The sequence below is a fragment of the Nematolebias whitei genome, chromosome 5, assembly GCF_014905685.2.
Source record: "Nematolebias whitei isolate Nwh7 chromosome 5, NemWhi1, whole genome shotgun sequence".
Taxonomy (NCBI): domain Eukaryota; kingdom Metazoa; phylum Chordata; class Actinopteri; order Cyprinodontiformes; family Rivulidae; genus Nematolebias; species Nematolebias whitei.
The window spans coordinates 112538-132686 of record NC_056502.1 but is presented as its reverse complement, the minus strand read 5'-3'; the positions used below and the strand labels follow the sequence as shown (position 1 = coordinate 132686).

General features: G+C 42.9%; 1 protein-coding gene across 1 annotated transcript in view; it reads left to right on the top strand.

The window, feature by feature from the left end:
* Positions 1–20149, top strand: part of LOC119409585 (GON-4-like protein) — a 137543-nt gene that overhangs the window by 15815 nt on the left and 101579 nt on the right. Inside the window, exons 2-13 of the mRNA XM_037676486.1 lie at positions 5692–5815; positions 5906–6030; positions 6105–6179; positions 9795–9845; positions 9924–9962; positions 10029–10124; positions 12632–12727; positions 12795–12923; positions 13037–13274; positions 15184–15285; positions 15381–15421; positions 15611–15699. Of these exons, the coding sequence (XP_037532414.1) occupies positions 5692–5815; positions 5906–6030; positions 6105–6179; positions 9795–9845; positions 9924–9962; positions 10029–10124; positions 12632–12727; positions 12795–12923; positions 13037–13274; positions 15184–15285; positions 15381–15421; positions 15611–15699 (1205 nt within the window). The remainder of the gene's footprint in view (positions 1–5691; positions 5816–5905; positions 6031–6104; positions 6180–9794; positions 9846–9923; positions 9963–10028; positions 10125–12631; positions 12728–12794; positions 12924–13036; positions 13275–15183; positions 15286–15380; positions 15422–15610; positions 15700–20149) is intronic.

The following is a 20149-nucleotide window of genomic DNA, read 5'->3' as shown; positions in this document are numbered from 1 at the left end:
ATTGTAACCTGGATTAAAAGTGTGGATCATTGTAACCTGGATTAAAAGTGTGGATTATTGTAACCTGGATTAAAAGTGTGGATTATTGTAGTGAAGCGTTCGTCTTCAACCATCGACAGAGGCCTCATGTCAGTGACGATCATGTTCAGGATGTTTCAGTGAAGACAGCTGCTGCTGTGGTGTCCATGATGTCTGTCCATCATGAAGGATGTTGTTGTTGTTGTTGTTGTTGTTGTTGTTGTTGTTGTTGTTGTTGTTGTTGTTGTTGTTGTTTTCTGGAATGAGAGAGTAAATATGTTTTATATCATAATTTACAGCAACTCAAGAAATGACTTGTTTCACTTACAGTGTTAGGTTCAGGTAAAAGTATCTAAAAGAGCAATTAAACACACACACATATAAAATACTTAATTACACATATTTGAGTAGATGTAATAAATTACTTTAATTCCTATTTAAATGCAATTCATCCTGCCATACCTGCAGTGTCTTCAGACTTTGCCAGCAAATTAAAAGTTGAAGCTTAATCATTAAATTATTATCTTTGTGTTAGATTTATTTATAAATCCCATTTAAACACTGCTTGTACCAATTAAATTAAATAAAAGGTAACACACACGTTCTGTATCACCGTCATTAATCAGCAAACAAACAAACAAACAGCTTCATCTACCAGACAGACTGACGTTACGTTTTCTCTCTTGAAACAGAACAATGTGTTAAATTGTAGAGACTCACCTGCAACACATGAAGAGTTGTATCAGCTGCAGCTCCTTCCTCCTCCTCGTGACTCCCACATGTTTACGTTTTATCTCCGTTGTTCTCTCGTGTCGAAGATTTTCAAAGCGTCATGCTTCTTGTTTTTTATCTTTGTGAAGTTCTCCCACTCTTTGGAGGACTTGGGTTGAACAGTTTTCACTGCGTTGGTCATTTGTAAAATTTCCTTAATTTCCTTTGAAAACAACCTCTGCTTTGTTTCCCCCTCGCTCTGTTCAACTCGCGCTGCAGTTTTTTTTTTCAAACTTTATTCAGTCAGTCAGCATTGACAATGAACTGCCCGTGAACAAAAGGAAACGGCTCCGCAGCGCCGTGAAAGATGCATAATCGCGCGACACAACGAATCGATAATGAAATTCGTTGCCAACGCTTTTAATCATCGATTTTTATCGATTTTATCGATTCGTTGTTGCAGCCCTACAAATGTCCTCTATCAGAGACTGAGACCTCACAGTCCAAGAAAGCCAACTTGCCTTTTTTTTTTCATCTTCTCGTGTGAACTTGATGTATTTATCCACAGAGTTGAGGTGAGTCACAGAGTCATTACCTGCAGTGTTCCCTCCGTGAGGACTGAACTAGACAAAAGGACCTTCTCCTACTCCGCTCCTGTTTCCTGGAATATCTTACAAAAAGACCTGAAGCTCTCGACCTTTGACCTCTCTAAGTGGCTTTAAGAATCTGTTGGACTCCTGGCAGGGACCAATGCAGACATGTTCCTGTTTTTAGTTTTATACATTTGTCTTAGAATCTAGCTGTTTTTTTGTTACCTTTTCCTTTTAGCCATCCTATTTGTAAAAAAAAAAAAAAAAAAACCACCACCTGTATTATGACTTTATAATTGTTTATTGTTGTCCATTGTTGTCATCTTTCTTTGTTAAAATCAGGTCTCTCTTGTAAATGAGTCCTCGAGGCTCAATGGGATTTACCTGTAGAAATAAAGGTTGAATGATGTGGTCAGTAAAATGTTGGACTTCCCGAGATTTGATTTTAACCCAGGTGTCGTCAACATACCTGAACCAATGACTTGGTGGTGTCCCTGAAAAGGACGTCAAGGCTCTCTTTTCTACCTCCTCCATGTACAGGTTGGCAACAATAGGAGAAGCTGGAGACCCCATAGCACACCCATGTTTCTGCCTATAATATTGCTCCCCATATGTGAAGTAGGTTGACTGCAGGCACAGTTTCAAGAGTTGACACAGTTGTTCTGTGGAAAGCGTGGTCCTGCTGCTCAGAGTGGTGTCTGATTTTAATCTTAAACTGACCACCTCTACTGCATCATCAACAGGAATGCACGTAAAGAGTGATGTGACATCAAAAGAGACCATTGTTTCATCAGTCTCCATGATGACATCCCTCACCTTGTCCACAAAGTCCATGGTGTTCTGTATGTGGTGTTCTGAGCTGCCAACTAAAGGGATGAGTACAGACACCAGATATTTGGAAACATTGTAAGTCACAGAGTTAATCTTGCTAACAATTGGTCTTAAAGGTACACCTTGTTTGTGGATTTTAGGTAAACCATACAGACTAGGTGTGGCCTCCCCTGGGTACAGTCTGTGGTACAGAAAACGGTCAATAACCTTGTCCTGTTCCAAAATTTTCAGGCAATCTATTAACTTCTTCTTGTAACCACTTCCTGGATCTCTTTTCAGAGGTTCATAAGTGTTTAAGTCACTAAGGAGTGTTATAACTTTCTCATGATAGTCTTTCTGGTTCAAAATCACTGTGCACCTTCCTTTGTCTGCTGGGAGAATGATGATGTTTTTGTCCTTGCTAAGAGTGGTGAGTGCATCCCTCTCCTCTCTACTGATGTTGGAAGGTGGTGGTTTGGCATTGCTGAGGCAGGATGAAACTTTGATTCTGAGCTGTTCTGCTTCAGCCTCTTTAATTTTGTTGTTGCGGATGGCTGACTCAGTAGCTGTGATCATCTCCACCAGAGGAATTCTTCTTGGTGCAACCGCAAAGTTCAGTCCCCTGGCAAGAATCTCTGTCTCCGGCTGGGTGAGCTGTCTGTCAGATAAATTCTTCACCCACTTTTCTGTCTCCCTGGCATGTAATTGACTACTGGAGTGTTGTCCTACACTGAATGTGTTGTTATTGGAATAGTGATGGTGTTGATGAGTTATTAGTAAGTTAAACTTATTTTGTTGTCGAGTCTTGGACTTGACATGCTGTGCTAAGCGTGCCTGATCTGTACAGTCCAACACTTGCTGAAGTGTGGTCTGATCTAGACACGTTGTTAGTTTCTGTTTAATGTGCTCTTCTTTGGCCTTCAAGGCCTCAATAGTAAAATTGGTCTGTCTCACCCGTTCATTCAGCAGCTGGGTCTGTGCCTTCTGAAGGATCTTGCTTGCCCAGTGCCCGCTGACCGAAGATTTTAGTTCCAGGCTCTTGGGAATGATGCCACTTTGTCGACATCTGAGGTTGAATCGCAAATGGTTCCTGTAGTCTGCCCTCTTCCTTGCTGTTTTCTCAAACTCTCTAACTAGTTTGAGGCAATCCTGGCCAAAGTGGTTCAAAATATCCTGATGCATGCTCAATAATCCAGGTAGAAAATTCTAAAAAAGTTAAATCTGGTCCTCTGGACATTCAAAAACAAACAAAACAAACAAATCAACAAAAAAATGTAGAAACGTTTCGTCTCTCATCCAAGAGACTTCCTCAGTCTGAGGAGCTGTATTCAGCTCAGTCTCTTAAATAGCACCTTCTCAGAGTGGATCAACCAGTTTTGCTGCTGACAACCAGAACCAGCTGATCACATGCTCAAGAAGGACCATCAGCCTAACAATGGATCATTAGCACCTGATGGCTGTTTACTACTCACAGAGGGCTGAGTGATCCTGATGCATGCTCAGAGCAGCTTCACAGACGAGGGCGTTTACCTTCGGGACAAATTGAGGTCGCCGATTGGTCATTTGCTGACACGCCTACTGTATTGATTGACAGGTCGGAAAAAAGAAAAAAAGCGAGCGCTGGCAGCCTCACGCATCGTTGTTCTGTGTTTATATGTTGTTAATAAAAAGATCTAAAAAAAAAAATAATAAAACAGAGAGCGCTGGCTCTACAGCCCACACATCAGACCAGCCCACCAGGAAATCTCCAGACCCTCCCGCAGCCACGCTGGACCTGAGTTTAATTTGCTCATGACAAATTCCTCCATTTCTCAACATTTCAGTCATGGCATCAACGGAGGAGGAAGAGATCACTACCTCTTGGCAAAAAAAACAAATAAAAGGCCAGATCAGGGATGAAGAAGGGGAATTTAATACATTGGTGTCGCATACAAAACAGTTTGTCGCTGAGCAGTTTATTGTATATACCGCGTACGCGTATGCGGTCATAAAGCTTTAAGCTTTGCACGGACATGCCCTGCATACCTCTGCGTATGGACGTACGCGGCAGTAGTACGTCCATATACTGGGGGCTTTAGTTCCACAGTCTATGGACCAAAAACGGAGTCAGGTGATCAGAGACAGAGCATCAGAGAAATGAATCATTCCTGCAGGAACAGAGGAAGCTGAAGCACCACAAGCTTCATGGTCAGATGATCACCTTGTTACAAGTTCTGGAAGTTACAGCTCATTCAAAGAAACATATATTTTTTGTATGCTACATTTATGATCAACAGATCTTAAGATTCATTTTATTCAGTTATTTTGGGAAACTTCACCTGCACTTTAATTTTTGTGGTGGATTTATTGATCTATATTTTGTGCAGACTTTTTTGATCTAAATAACCGAAGGATCATTTTTATTTATTTTTATATTTTGAGACTGAATACTTTATTAAAGTAATTTCAGTAAAATTAACCCTTGTTTTATTAAGTTTTTATATAATACTGCAAAGCAAGATGTTAAGTTAATTTTGTTAAATGAATAACTGATTTTTGTTTTTTATATCACGAAATTTATCATTGTCGTCAGAATTCTCTGAAATATCACAATATTATATTTGAGCCATATCACCCACCCCTAAAGTTAAAAAATGTAAACTTACCAGCTGAAATTGCAGACAGCTCTGTACTCGGTGCGAAGCGGAGTCTGGTCGTGGAGATTGTGAATCAGACCATTCAGGCTCTAATACCCATGTAGGTTGACTTGAATGCTGAGATCTGGCTGTGATCCTCTTCTTCCAGTCAAACATGGAGCAACTTTACGCTCTTAAATTCCATGCATGGTCAGGCATTGCATGTTAAGGCTTGCCTTAGAAACCACGTGAACCCCGTCTGTGGGTGTAACCACGTCTGTGTTTTTCCTGCGTTGCAGCACTGGCAATGGCTGTAACTTTACATGTGGTTGAAACCAGTGTAACTTTACAGCCAATCACCAAAACTTTACTCCGAAAGAAGAGGCATATTTTGATCCATACACCGTCCGAAGCAGTTTGGGCGGTACCATAAAAGAACTGAAGTTCAGTACGCAGCCCTAATGTATATACAGTACATATAGCAGAGAAGTATGTTTGTTTTGTGCTCGGTTTACTGTCTGAGCCGAGCTTCTACTCTCCGCTCCCTGTTCGGAGGCGGAGCTGGGCAGGCGGTTTGGTAGGTGGGCCTCTCAGTTCTGGTGACGGCTGGGCGCCCTCATTGGAAAATGGTCAAGGAAACACTGACTTTGAATGAAATTGTGTGAAAATGTTAAACTGCTGAATTAGATGCAGATGGATAATGAAAATTGTTGCAAAATGTTAATTTCATATCTACGTTTTATTTTAAGTGAATCTGTGTAAATGTTTTAGAAAACATTTGAACTTATCAGTTGGTCAGCGCACAACACGTACGGTATTTATGGATCACTGCCATTGGTTGATGTGATCCTGTTTGCTGATAGGCTCTTGGCAGCACTGGCCTCTGAAGAATGTGTGTGTGTATGTTCATATTTAACACACCCATGTGTCCTCCTGACATGTTCCAGCCAGCATGGCGGCATCCAGCTGAGCACAGCCTTCATCGTGCACAAGACAAACCTTTGAAGACACATGGAGACCAGCAACCAGCAAGGACTACAAGTTTCTCTGAGGACAGCACACCTGGCTCAGGTGTGTTTTCACACAGCAACAGGCAGGTGCACACCCACAGAAGGCCGAGCCACACAATAATACCTGGTGTGTTTTCTTTGTGATGCTCAGGTTGTGGGGTCGCTATGGAGCGCAGCGAGGGCAGTGATGATGACCTGGGACGGCTGGACATTGATCTGGATAGAAAGTCCAAACAGCACAACCTGACATCCAGCAACGTGCGCGCCATCTTACATGTGAGCAGAGGACTCCTGTTCATGTATTCTGGTACAGCGTCACTTACACATGGTAACACGTTGTTGTGTTTCAGGAGGTCATAACGCACGAACATGTGGTAGCCATGATGAAAGCAGCCATCCAAGACACTAAGGACCTGCCCCTGTTTGTGAGTCTGAGTGTGTTAGTGAGTCTTAAGTTTGTGTCAGTGTGTCTGTGAGTCTGAGTCACTGTTTGTGGGTCTGTCATTGAGTGTGTCTGTGGTTCAGAATCAGTCATTCAGTGATTCTGTTTGGATGGATGATGGATGGATGGATGGATGGATGGATGGATGGATGGATGGCGAAGGAGGAGACCATCAAACAGCAGGAGGGGTCAGTTCAGGTGAACTCCTGCCTGTTTGCTTCAGATCAGCTGTTCAAATCTCTGCAGGTTCAAATAAAAGGTGCACCAGGACTTTCAGCTGAATCTCTCAGGCCACAGTTGTACGACCGATAACTGATAACTGATCAATGATAACCGATAACTGATAACTGTCCTTTCTGAATTTTTGACTGTTTTTGTGTCACTTCATCCTAGAACAAAACATTTATAACATAATAACAGCTGAGCAGATTCTGGTAATCTTTTCTTAGGATCCATTAAAGATCAAATGCAACTGGAAATTCTTCTCAACTTCCAGTACGAATTTAAACAAACACTTTATGAACTTAACATTGTAAAATTTGTTTAGGAAATTTAATGTTCAAGGACACTACTTAAGAAAAAAATTGTTTAATAGGAAAAGGAAGAAGTGAAAAATGTAGAAAAATAAAAATCACTGCGTCCAACTAGTAATAATAATAATAATGATGTCATCACAATGTCAGCACTGTATGTTTCCATACAATGGCGAAATTAGTCTCTGCATTTAACCCATCCACCACCAGGTGGTGCAGTGGGCAGCTATTGAAAGCGCCCGGGGGACATTTTGGGGATGAGACGTGCTGCCCAGAGACGCCACGTGATGTGCAGTGACTGGGGATCGAACCTGGGACTTTTGGGTCCCAAGCCGGCTGCCCTGCCTCTACACCATCTCGGCCTCCTATGATTGTGTATCTGTGTGTCCCTTGTCTCACGGGCTTCATCCAGAAGAAGACACAAGTGTTGTTCCTGCTGTGTCCGCTTCAGTTCTTCATGTTCATTCAGTGATGAAATAAGACTTTTCTTTTCTGGACTCTTTTCTCTTTCTCTTCACTAGAGAGAAGAAACAGGTGGTTAATTCAAGCTACATACTGTTTTTGAATAAATGCATGAAACAAAGAAAGGTGCAGCTAACAGCTCTAATAGATATATTAATAATAAGAAACTGATCAAATAAGAAAATGAAAAATAAATTGATTTAAAATTAATGAAAATGATAATAATGGATATATGAATCAGAAAGTATTCAGAAAGTAATCAGAAAGTATTATAGAGAGTCAGATATTTATTGTCATTCGCACCACATGTGGTACATGTGGTGGATCAAAATTATGTTCACAGGGTCCCAGTTACACCCAACAATAAAATATAAAATAAAAACAGTAATAAGATCTAAGATATGAACTAAGAAAAACATCAACTAAAAATATGATAAGCTCTAATAGCATAAAAACATTAAACACAACACGTTGAACAGCAGCACGGACATGAGTCTGTGTGAACAGATGAGCACGAATGAACACAGCAACATGAAACAGATCAGCAGCAGCATGAAACAGATCAGCAGCAACATGAAACGATCAGCAGCAACATGCAACTGATCAGCAGCAACATGATGTGATTATCCTGGTTAGATATTCATGAGGCTGCACAAACTCAAGTTCTTGTTCCTGTTTGACATATTGTTTTGATTGTTTACTGCTATTAGTGCTTAGTGTATTATTAGTAGATGTTTTTAGTTGATATTTTTCTTAATTCATATCTTAGATCTTGTTACTGTTTTTCTTTTACATTTTATTTTTGTCTGTAACTGGGACCCTGTGTACATAATTTCATCCAACCACATGTTCAACATGTCGTGCGTTTTCAGTATTTATTCAACATTTTATTTTTTTTCTTTAAAAATAAAATAAATCAAGTTCTTATTGGCACGAATAAAGTGATGTGGAACATGTTGCATCTGTTCTTACCGAGCACAGAAGCTGCAGCGTTGTGCTGCTCTGTGAGGTGCAGCTGGGCTGTGATGGAGCTCTGTCAGGTGCAGACTCCTCTGATGGAGCAGGAGAAGAAGCCAGGAGGCTTGGAGGGTTTAATGTGGAGTTTAGAGACGAACCGTCACGCGCTGAAATACGTTCTGGATAAAATACAGTGAGAAACGGGACCGGAGGACAGTTAGCATTTATGCAAATTAGCTTAGCATCGTAGCACCGACGTTGTACTATTATGGCGTCAGCCTCTTTTGTTAGTTAAAAATATGTTCAGAACCGATGGGATGAGTAACTTAAAATATGTTTAAAGTTAGAAAACACTCACCATCTTCTATAAATGGTTCAAGTAGAGCAGTGGCCGTGTCCAAACCACCCTCCAATCCTCCATCTAGCTCGCTTTGACTTTTTTCGTCAGCCACCAAGCACAACAACACCTGCACTTCTGCATTTGACCACGGCTTTGATATTATTGTTTTGTTATTATTATTATATTTGATGTTATTGTTTTTGTATAGCTTCAAAATACTAAATGATATGCTTCTCGAGTTATCACTAATGGCAGACGGTAGAGAAAAATGTCAGATCGGGTTGTTTGGAAAGACTCCACAGACTCCTCCCCCGACCAATCAGTGACCGACAGTGTTTCTGATGTCACGGCTTGGCTCGTTTGGACCCCTTGAAAAGCCGGGCCAGAATTCTGGGAGGTGAGCCGGTCCCAAGAACCATGGAAAAGTCCTCAAACACGGGTCAAGCCGGAAATATCCGACCCGCGCTGTGACAGTGGAAAAGGGGCATTTGTGTCAGTGTGTCTGTGAATCTCTGTCAGTCACTGTGAGTCTGTCATTGAGTGTGTGTTTGTGACTCTGAATCAGTGATTCTGTGAGTTTGTGAGTTTGAGCCTGTTAGTGAGTCAGTCACGCCATTGAGTATGCCAGTGAGTGTGTGGGTCTTTATTGTTTGTGTATTTGTTTCAGTGAGTTTGCAAGTCTTGTTTCTGACTCTATCTCCTTAGATAGAGAACTTTACTAATTGGCTTTTATGTATGTGAATGTTTCTGTAAAGTGCACTGAGACAACTTTGTTGTGATTTGGTGCTATATAATTAAACTGAATTGAAAAAAATTTAATTGAGTGTGTGTGGACTCAAGATTGTGTGTGTCCATGTCATGACTTGGGTTACAGATGTACCGTAATTGTCCGTGTATAAGCCGCTACTTTTTTCTCACACTTTGTACCCTGCGGTTCGCAGGAGCCTCATATTTATGTAATTTTTTAATATTTTTAAAAATTTACTTTTATAAATTTTATTTTGAGACTTCCTGTCGTTTCATGGCAGCTTCCTGACACTGTGCCAAAGCACAGACAAAGCTGGGCACTTACATTCACTGTACAGTGAATACCTGCAGCTTAACAGCCGGTGCGTCTTATTTATGTACAAAATCATGATTTATCTTATATTTATTATGTGCGGCTTGTACACAGGTGTGCTTTGTAGTCCGGAAATTACGGTACAGTCAGTGTGGGACTGCTCATGCACCACCAGCAGTATTTAAACCAGGTCATGACTAATCTGTTGTCCTGACTGGTGCTTAAAGTTTCGGTCTTTTACTCCAGGAGCCAAAGATGACCCGGTCCAGAGTGAAACAGGCTGTTCAGCTGGGACAGGTGAAGTGGACCTCGTCTTCTACAGTCATTGTGTTAATCAGAACCAGCATGTTGACCCTGTTTTTTGTTTTGTTGTAGCCCCTGAAGTGGAGTTTGTCACCAGTGGACACAATGAAGGTAACTCACCTGTCTGTCTGTTTTATAGCTGTCTGTTTCTCTCTGACTGTCTGTTCACTCCTGCAGCTGCCTCAGTTTGTTGACATCCATCTTGAAGAGGATGAAGACTCGTCTGATGAAGAGTATTGTCCTGATTATGATGATGAGGACACGGCTGAGGAGGTGAGTGAATGCTTACAGCAGCTGGGAGGTGTTCACTTTATACAGCACCATGACACAGCTGGAGTTGAGTCATGGTGCTGTTCAGGCTGCACATTCAGTCCAGTTGAATCCAGTCAGTTATGATCTCTCTAGTTAAGACTCTGGCAGCAGCATTTAAAATTAACTGAAGACTTTTTCAAGAAGTATTTGGACACCCAGACAATAAACCATTGCGATAGTGCAGTCTAGACGTGCTAAATTCATGAACCATTATTATTGATTATTGAGCATGAACTTCTGGAGAGGAGGGTCCGTTGGATAGTCGAACCTCGGATTCAGGAGGAGCCATGCGGTTTTCGTCCTGGCCGTGGAACACTGGACCAGCTCTACACTCTCAGCAGGGTCCTGGAGGGTGCGTGGGAGTTTACCCAACCAGTCTACATGTGCTTTGTGGACTTGGAGAAGGCGTTCGACCGCGTCCCTCGGGGGGCCCTGTGGGGGGTACTATGGGAGTATGGGGTACCGGGCCCTTTGATACGGGCTGTTAGGTCCCTGTATGACCCGTGTCAGAGCCTGGTCCGCATCGCTGGCAGTAAGTCGGGCTTGTTCCCGGTGAGAGTTGGACTCCGCCAAGGTTGCCCTTTGTCACCGATTCTGTTCATAACTTTTATGGACAGAATTTCTAGGCGCAGCCAAGGTGTTGAGGGGATCCGTTTTGGTGGCCTTAGGATTGCGTCTCTGCTTTTTGCAGATGATGTGGTCTTATTGGCTTCATCAGATCGTGATCTACAGCTTTCACTGGAGCGGTTCGCAGCCGAATGCGACGCGGCCGGGATGAAGATCAGTTCCTCCAAATCCGAGGCCATGGTCTTGAGCCGGAAAAGGGTAGAGTGCCCTCTCCGGGTAAGGGAAGAGGTCCTACCCCAAGTGGAGGAGTTCAAGTATCTTGGGGTCTTGTTCACGAATGAGGGAAAAATGGAGCGTGAGATCGATAGACGGATAGGTGCAGCGTCTGCAGTGAAGCGGGCGCTGTACAGGTCTGTCGTGGTGAAGAGAGAGCTGAGTCAAACGTTGAAGCTCTCAATTTACCTATCGATCTACGTTCCTACCCTCATCCATGGTCACGAGCTTTGGGTTGTGACCGAAAGAACAAGATCTCGGATAAATGCGGCCGAAATGAGTTTTCTCCGCAGGGTGTCTGGGCTCTCCCTTAGAGACGGGGTGAGAAGCTCGATCATCCGGGAGAGACTCAGAGTAGAGCCACTGCTTCTCCACGTCGAGAGGAGCCAGTTGAGGTGGCTTGGGCATCTGTTTAGGATGCCTCCTGGACGCCTCCCTGGTGAGGTGTTCCGGACACGTCACACCGGGAGGAGGCCCAGAGGAAGACCCAGGACATGCTGGAGGGACTATGTTTCTCGGCTGGTCTGGGAATGTATCGGGATTCCCCCGGAAGAGCTGGACCAAGTGGCTGGGGAGAGGGAAGACTGGACCTCCCTACTTAGGCTGCTAACCCCGCGACCCGACCCCGGATAAGCGGAAGAAAATGGATGGATGGATGAATTAATTTCCCCTCTAGGGATTAATAGAGTACAATAACTAAATAAAATTACAATAATAAATAAATATTTTTATCCATGATGTTGTAATTTTGTGAAGCACTTTGTGCAGTTGAGGTTGTTGTAAATGTGCTATATAAATAAACTTTGACTTGACTTATTCACTTTAAATCACACACAGATTCCAGCCAAAGCCTTAAAGTCCTCCATGACTGAGCTTGGGTTCATTGCAGAGAAAATCATAAAACTGAAGATGAACAAATATTATAAAGATGTGTCCTCCATACACCTGAAATCATACCTGATGTTCTCGTCACGGTTTTCAATCTCTCTGAGTATCCGGCGTCTCTTCTCCAGTGGTTTATTGTAGTCCAGACACAAAGTAGGACGCAGGTTTTCCTCCGTCGGCCGTTTGTCAACAAAGTGAAATGAGCTCACATACAGAGTTTTGGGTGGTCTCTTCAAGTTCAAACGTTTCAGCCACGTTCTTCTTAATTCCTCATCTGTAGGCAGGAGATGAAACTATACCTCTTTTCACAGGAACTCTTTTTGTTTTATGTCCATGTTCAAACTCTGTTGTTGTAGCCACTGATTTAGTTTGGTCTGGTTGTTCTGCAGCCCTGAACACAACAAGTACCTGAACTCGACACAGCTATTTTAGAAAACTTTATGGTTGTTAAATCATGATTGTTGTCAATGATTGTTTAATGAGGAAGTCCTCCAGATGGGGGATAAAATGTATCTCACTTAAAGAAACTGGTCCAGATGACATGATTTAACCTTTTTTTTTAACCTGGATGATTGAGCTTACAAACCTTTTTGTAATTTAAAAAAAAAGAAATTATATTAATAAAATGAATCTAAAGAAACAGCTACATTATAAAGCAATGTAAAATACTAACTAGCTTCAAGCACTGGATCATAGTTGTCTAAAAAAATCCTGGTTCTGAACAGCTGATGTTTTGTGTTCAGATGTTCCTCAGTGACAATGACAGTGACTCACCTCCCAGGGATCACATGGGATCGCCACCTGAACCTCCAGACAAGTTGACCCAAGGATCTTTAAAGGTAACCTGACCTCTGAACCCTGCAGGAGACTTGACCTCTGACCCCTCATTTCTGACTTGTCTTTTAGAGTGTTTTAGATCACCAAAAGGAACAGATGGTCTCCACATGCTCATCTCCATCTCAGTGTTCCTTCTTAGAAAGACTGAATGCCGTGGAGGAGGAGCTTAATAATAGCTCCACCTACTTATATGACCAGGTAACGGTAACGTGTAAATGTCTCACCTGTTTCTCTTTGTCTGTCTGACCTGTCTATTTCTGAACATTCTCCCTCTCTGCTTCATCTGTTACTTTCACCTGTTTGTCTCCCAGACTCTGGACAAAAAAGCTGATGATGATGATGGTGGTGGCAGGGATGCAGGATCCAGCTGTTTGGCATTTCGGACACGCTCCAAACATCCTTTAATTAACGTTCCTTTAGGTCAGCTAGAGGCAGAGCTTCTGGCCCCTGACATCACATCTGACATGTACGAACAAATCTCCACTCAGCAGGAAGAGGACCGTCAATGGACAACGTGGCTCCAGGGCCTCATGGTGCCAGCCCCTGAAGGTCAGAGGCTGACAGCATTCCTGTCAAATTAAGCTTTGAGAATATGTTGCAGTTGAGAACAAATTCATTCAACCTTTATTTAGACAAGTAAATCCCATTGAGCCTCGAGGACTCATTTACAAGAGAGACCTGATTTCAACAAAGAAAGATGACAACAATGGACAACAGCAACAACAATAGACAGACACAAAAAGGCATACAGATTTTATTTAATTTTTTTCCAAATAAGATGGCAAAAAAAGTAACAAAAAACAGCTAGATTATAAGGCTAATGTAGAAAACTAAAAACAGGAACATGTCTACATTGATCCCTGCCAGGAGTCCAACAGATTCTTAAAGCCACTTAGAGAGGTCAAAGGTCGAGAGCTTCAGATCTTTTTACAAGATGTTCCAGGAAACAGGAGCGGAGTAGGAGAAGGTCCTTTTGTCTAGTTCAGTCCTCACTGAGGGAACACTGCAGGTAATGATGTCCTGAGAGTGCACGCTGTAGCTGCACTCACGCAGAGACATGTAGGAGGAGATGTATGAAAGGCTGCTTCTTGTTCAGTTTGACCTATAGCTCGCAGCTTCAGCTGACTGGTTATAGGGCTGCAACAACAAATCGATAAAATCAATAAAAATCAATAAAAATCGATAAAATCGATAAAAATTGATGATTAAAAGTGTTTGCAACGAATTTCATTATTGATTCGTTGTCGCGCGATTAATCGTCTCTCACGGCGCTGCAGAGCCATTTTATTCATGGGCAGTTCATTGTCAATAATGACTGACTGAATAAAGTTTGAAAAAAAAAAGAAAAACTGCAGTGGGAGTTGAACAGAGCGAGGGGGGAGGTGGAAGCAGAGCAGAGGCTGTTTTCAAAGGAAAATAAGTAAATTTTACAAATGACCAACGAGGAGAAAACTGTTCGACCCAAGTCCTCCAAAGTGTGGGAGCTCTTGATGCTTCACAAAAATAAAAACTGAGCAACATGCAGCTTTGAAAAGTGACGACATGACACGGGAGAACCACTGAGATTAAAGTAAACATGTGGGAGTCACGAGGAGGAGGATGGAGCTGCAGCAGATACAACTCATGTGTTGCAGGTGAGTCTCCAATATTCACATTGTTCTGTTCCCAAGAGGAACAGAAGCAGGTAATAATGTCCTGAGAGCGCACGCTGTAGCTGCACTCACACAGAGACATGTAGGAGGAGATGTATGAAGGCAGCAGACCAAGAAGTGATTTAAAGATGAAGATGTACCAGTGAGAAAGTCTGTGTTAAGTTATGAAGAATATTAAAATGTAGTCTCATAGAGGCTGTACCTTTCCCACTAGAGCGACTGAAATTGGTCATGTGACTTTCACACGAGTGTGTCGATTGGTTCCAAAGAGAAAATAAATTGTCCGTCAGAGTAGGCGGTGAAATCGCCTGTTATTGAGAAGGTAGCATTAAAGTACAGACATGGCTCATGGACCAGAAATTTCTGATACGTGAATTATGTTGGTATCGAAACCTGATACTGGATTGGGCCCATCCTTAGTTGAGGCATCAATTATGTGCCTTGAAAGTACAAAGTCATTGAGTCAGGAAGTGCAGAATGTGGTGGGGGGAGGAGAGATGAGTATTTTTATATTTTTCAACTGGAGATCAAAACCAGATGTGATCATGTTTAGATCACGTCATATCTCTTTTGAGCTGTAGATGTCACATGATGCTGACTGGAAGTGTCTTAACCATCAGTTATATTCAGTTTATTTATATAGCACCAAGTCCCAACAGAAGTCATCTCATTCACATACTTGAAAAACGAAAAGTTTTGTATCTAAGGAAGCCAGCAGAAGGATGCTTCTGCACAAACACCAAGTGTCTTACCCATCAGGAAGCATCTGTGCTGACGGGCAGTGTTTTGGCTCTGTTCTTTCTCAGATGAAGGTGATGATGATGATGACCCTGAGTACAATTTCCTGGATGATCTGGATGAACCAGACCTGGAAGACTATAGGACGGACCGGGCCGTCCAGATCACCAGTAGGTGTCAATGGCTGTTTGTGGGTGGAGGAGCCTTCAGCTGCTTTTTGTTTGTTGTGCACTCAGTCTGAACTCGAGGTGTTTTTGGTTTTTAGAAAAAGAAGTCAATGAGCTTCTTGAGGAACTTTTTGAAACTGTGAGTTAATTTCTTTGATTGTATTAAAACTTAATCAGTGTGAGATTACAACCTTACTATTTTTACACTAAACATCAATAATCTGATGGTTTTCAGGAAGCTGTCATCAACAGTTTTGACCTAAACAAAGTCTGATGCTACTTTTAACGTGCACATTTCTGAACTGTTTGACTTGTGCTCATTGTGCAGCTCCAGGAGGATGATGCGCCAGTTGAGGATGAGGATGTGGTTGCTTCATCAGCGACTGCTCCCAAGTTTAATGTTCCCCAGGCTTTACGGTAACAACACTAATTTAATATCTTCATAATTTGTAGAGTTGCACCAGTAATTGGCTCGTAACCAGCAAAAAACATTCAACTTGACTATCATCAGTAATAGGCCAATCAATCCAAACCACTGGACATGTCCACACCACTGTCCCTCCTCTGGACATGTCCACACCACTGTCCCTTCTCTGGACATTTCCACACCACTGTCCCTCCTCTGGACATGTCCAAACCATCTCTGTGTGTCCTCTTTAATTTAATCTCCCAGTTGTTCAACCTGTGCTGTACCTCTGATGATCTCATTCCTGATCTTCTCCATCTTCGTCTCTCCTAAGGAGAACCTCAACATCTTCATTTCTGACACTTCCAGTTCTGTGTCCTGTCTTTTTGTCCACGTCTCTGTCTCCTGACCATACAACATAGCTGGTCTCACAAATGTCTTATAAACTTTTCCTTTGACCTTTGCTGACACACTTTCGTTGCAAATCACTCCTGAAACTTTTCTCCATCCACTCCATCCTGCCTGGACTCTCTTCTTCACCTCTTTACCACACTCCCCATTTTCCTGGACAGTGGACCCCAAGTCTTTGAAGTCCTTCACCTTTCTGACCTCTGCTCCTTGTAGCCTCACTGTTCTCTCATTCTTTTTTTACACAAATTTTGTAATCCTTGCAGTTTCTCTTGAATTGTGCAATATTTTTACTTTGCTTAATTTCTTAGTCAAAGCCATTCCACAAAATCATGCCACAGACTGATGTGCACGTGCTTTTAAGAGTGCTGTGATCACAGGGTTGAAAACTAAAAAAGTCCATGTTCACTAATCCAGGTATACAATCTAACAATTTTCAGTCAGGTCATCTGGACAGTTTCTTTTTGTGCTGAAACGTTTCACCTTCCATCCAGAAGGCTTCATCAGTCAAGGAAACACACAACACAAAACTGATTCTTACCCCAAACAGTTTATTCCAAAGTGGAACAAACCAGTTATGTTGGTGCTAAGATGGTGCCAAATGCCTCCTAGACACGTCCCACTGGGAGGAAACCCAGAGGAAGACCCAGGACACGCTGGAGGGACTATGTTTCTCGGCTGGCCTGGAAACGCCTCGGGATTCCCCAGGAGGAGCTGGCCCAAGTGGCTGGGGAGAGGGAAGTCTGGGCCTCCCTACTTAGGCTGCCTGCGACCCGACCCCGTATAAGCGGAAGAAAATGGATGGATGGATGGATAGATAATCTCAATAATTTTCGCCCCATTTCAAATCTTTCATTCATCTCCAAAATTCTTGAAAAAAACAGTAGCTGCTCAACTTCATGCTCATTTGTCTTACAATAATTTATATGAACAAATTCAATCTGGTTTATGTCTGCTCCACAGTACTGAAAAAGCTCTGCTTAAAATCGCCAATGACTTTCTCCTTACTGCGGATTCTGGTTTATTATCCATACTCCTGCTTGATCTGACTGTGGCCTTTGACACAATTTCACACAGCATGCTTCTTAACAGACTTTCCTCTCTTGGCATTGTAAATACACCTCTCAACTGGTTCCATTCATACCTTTCAGGCCACACTCAGTTTGTTCAATTAAAATCATCCATGTCTCATCATGTTCCTGTTACCTCAGGTGTTCCCCAGGACTCTGTCCTGGGACCCTTGTTGTTTATCATTTACAGGTCCTTCTAAAAAAATTAGCATATTGTGATGAAGGTCATTATTTTCCATAATGTAATGATAAAAATTAAACTTTCATATATTTCAGATTCATTGCACACCAACTGAAATATTTCAGGTCTTTAATTGTTTTAATACTGATGATTATGGCATACAGCTCATGAAAACCCAAAATGCCTGTCCCAAAAAATTAGCATATCATGAAAAGGTTCTCTAAACAAGCTATTAACCTAACCATCTGAATCAACGATGTAACTCTAAACACCTGCAAAAGATTCCTGAGGCTTTTAAAAACTCCCAGCCTTGTTCATTACTCAAAACCACAATCATGGGTAAGACTGCCGACCTGACTGCTGTCCAGAAGGCCATCATTGACACCCTCAAGCAAGAGGGTAAGACACAGAAAGACATTGCTGAACGAATAGGCTGTTCCCAGAGTGCTGTATCAAGGCACCTCAGTGGGAAGTCTGTGGGAAGGGAAAAGTGTGGCAGAAAATGCTGCACAACGAGAAGAGGTGACCGGACCCTGAGGAGGATTGTGGAGAAGGGCCGATTCCAGACCTTGGGGGACCTGCGGAAGCAGTGGACTGAGTCTGGAGTAGAAACATCCAGAGCCACCGTGCACAGGCGTGTGCAGGATATGGGCTACAGGTGCCGCATTCCCCAGGTCAAGCCACTTTTGAACCAGAAACAGCGGCAGAAGCGCCTGACCTGGGCTACAGAGAAGCAGCACTGGACTGTTGCTCAGTGGTCCCAAGTACTTTTTTCAGATGAAAGCAAATTTTGCATGTCATTCGGAAATCAAGGTGCCAGAGTCTGGAGGAAGACTGGGGAGAAGGAAATGCCAAAATGCCAGAAGTCCAGTGTGAAGCACCCACAGTCAGTGATGGTCTGGGGTGCCATGTCAGCTGCTGGTGTTGGTCCACTGTGTTTTATCAAGCGCAGGGTCAATGCAGCTAGCTATCAGGAGATTTTGGAGCACTTCATGCTTCCATCTGCTGAAAAGCTTTATGGAGATGAAGATTTCATTTTTCAGCACGACCTGGCACCTGCTCACAGTGCCAAAACCACTGGTAAATGGTTTACTGACCATGGTATTACTGTGCTCAATTGGCCTGCCAACTCTCCTGACCTGAACCCCATAGATAACCTGTGGGATATTGTGAAGAGAAAGTTGAGAGACCAAGACCCAACACTCTGGATGAGCTTAAGGCCGCTATCGAAGCATCCTGGGCCTTCATAACACCTCAGCAGTGCCACAGGCTGATTGCCTCCATGCCACGCCGCATTGAAGCAGTCATTCATGCAAAAGGATTCCCGACCAAGTATTGAGTGCATAACTGAACATGTCTAAAAAAGTTCAATCTGGTCCTCTGGACATTCAAAAAAAACAAAACAAAGCAAAACAACAAAAAATGTAGAAACGTTTCGTCTCTCATCCAAGAGACTTCCTCAGTCTGAGGTGCTGTATTCAGCTCAGTCTCTTAAATAGCACCTTCTCAGAGTGGATCAACCAGTTTGCTGCTGACAACCAGAACCAGCTGATCACATGCTCAAGAAGGACCATCAGCCTAACAATGTATCATTAGCACCTGATGGCTGTTTACTGTTCACAGAGGGCTGAGTGATACTAGCAATCACAGCAGTGTAAGAGGGGGACAGTTGAACCCGGAGGCCTCCACCCCTGTTTAATGATGGACGGTTTCTTTTCACAAAGATGGCCTCCTTTACTCCTCTCTCAAACCATCGTTCCTCTCTGTCCAGGATGTGAACATCTTCATCCCTGAAAGAGTGACCGCTGGCCTGGAGATGAGTGTAGACCTCAGAGTCCTGGCCTGATGATGTTGATCTTCTGTGCTGGGCCATCCTTTTGGCCAGTGGCTGTTTTGTTTCCCCGATGTAAGACTGATCACAGCCCTCCTGACACTGAACAGCATACACAACATTACTTTAAACAACATTATTAAAAAAAAGATTTAGGGGGTGTGGCAAGATGGCGCCTGTGTGTGGCTTCGCCGGCTTTACCTCTCTGCGCATTTTTTATTATGCGTTTTTATTATTTTTAAATTATTTAGCTTTTTTCTGTCAGGATAATAGCTTTGTCACTCTTGCAGCCCGTGTTTATGATCGGGATGCATTATTGGCGATCAACAAGTCATGGATGAGCTGTTGTGATGGCTGGAGCAGTTTCAGAGGGAGTTGTCCACCTCCGTTTGTTTGCTGCTCACCTGAGTGTCTCCTGCAAAGTTCCAGAGGTAAAAAGCGGAAAAGAGGATCTAGAGCGGGTGTCCTGGTTCGTCTGAGGCTGTATCGTAGATGTTTTATTGGGAAGCGGGGAGCCCCTCGCTGTCTACGAACTCTTTCATCTAATTGGGAGTTTGACACATCACCTGAAACCTGGCCAGCATGGACCTCTACCTGCCTGTCTTCTGTATATTATGCAACCTGCTTGGATGAAGTTCATCATGCTCACCATCAGGTACCTCCTCATCGTAATCATTCTTCTGATGCGATCAACCTAATCTGTGTGCCACTATGTGGGAGCTGCTGAAATGTCATCGTTGCGCATGGCCCTCTTCAACGCGCGCTCTATCAGCAACAAGTCTTTTGTCTTGAATGAATTGATTACGAAGGAGTCCCTTGGTTTCTTGTTTTTAACTGAAACTTGGCAACGAAGCTTGGATCTCATTCATCTGCGGGAACTCTGTCCAGATAACTGTGCTGTTCTTGCAACACCCCGTGAAGCGTGTAGAGGTGGTGGACTAGCAGCCGTGTTCAAGGACTGTTTTTCCTGC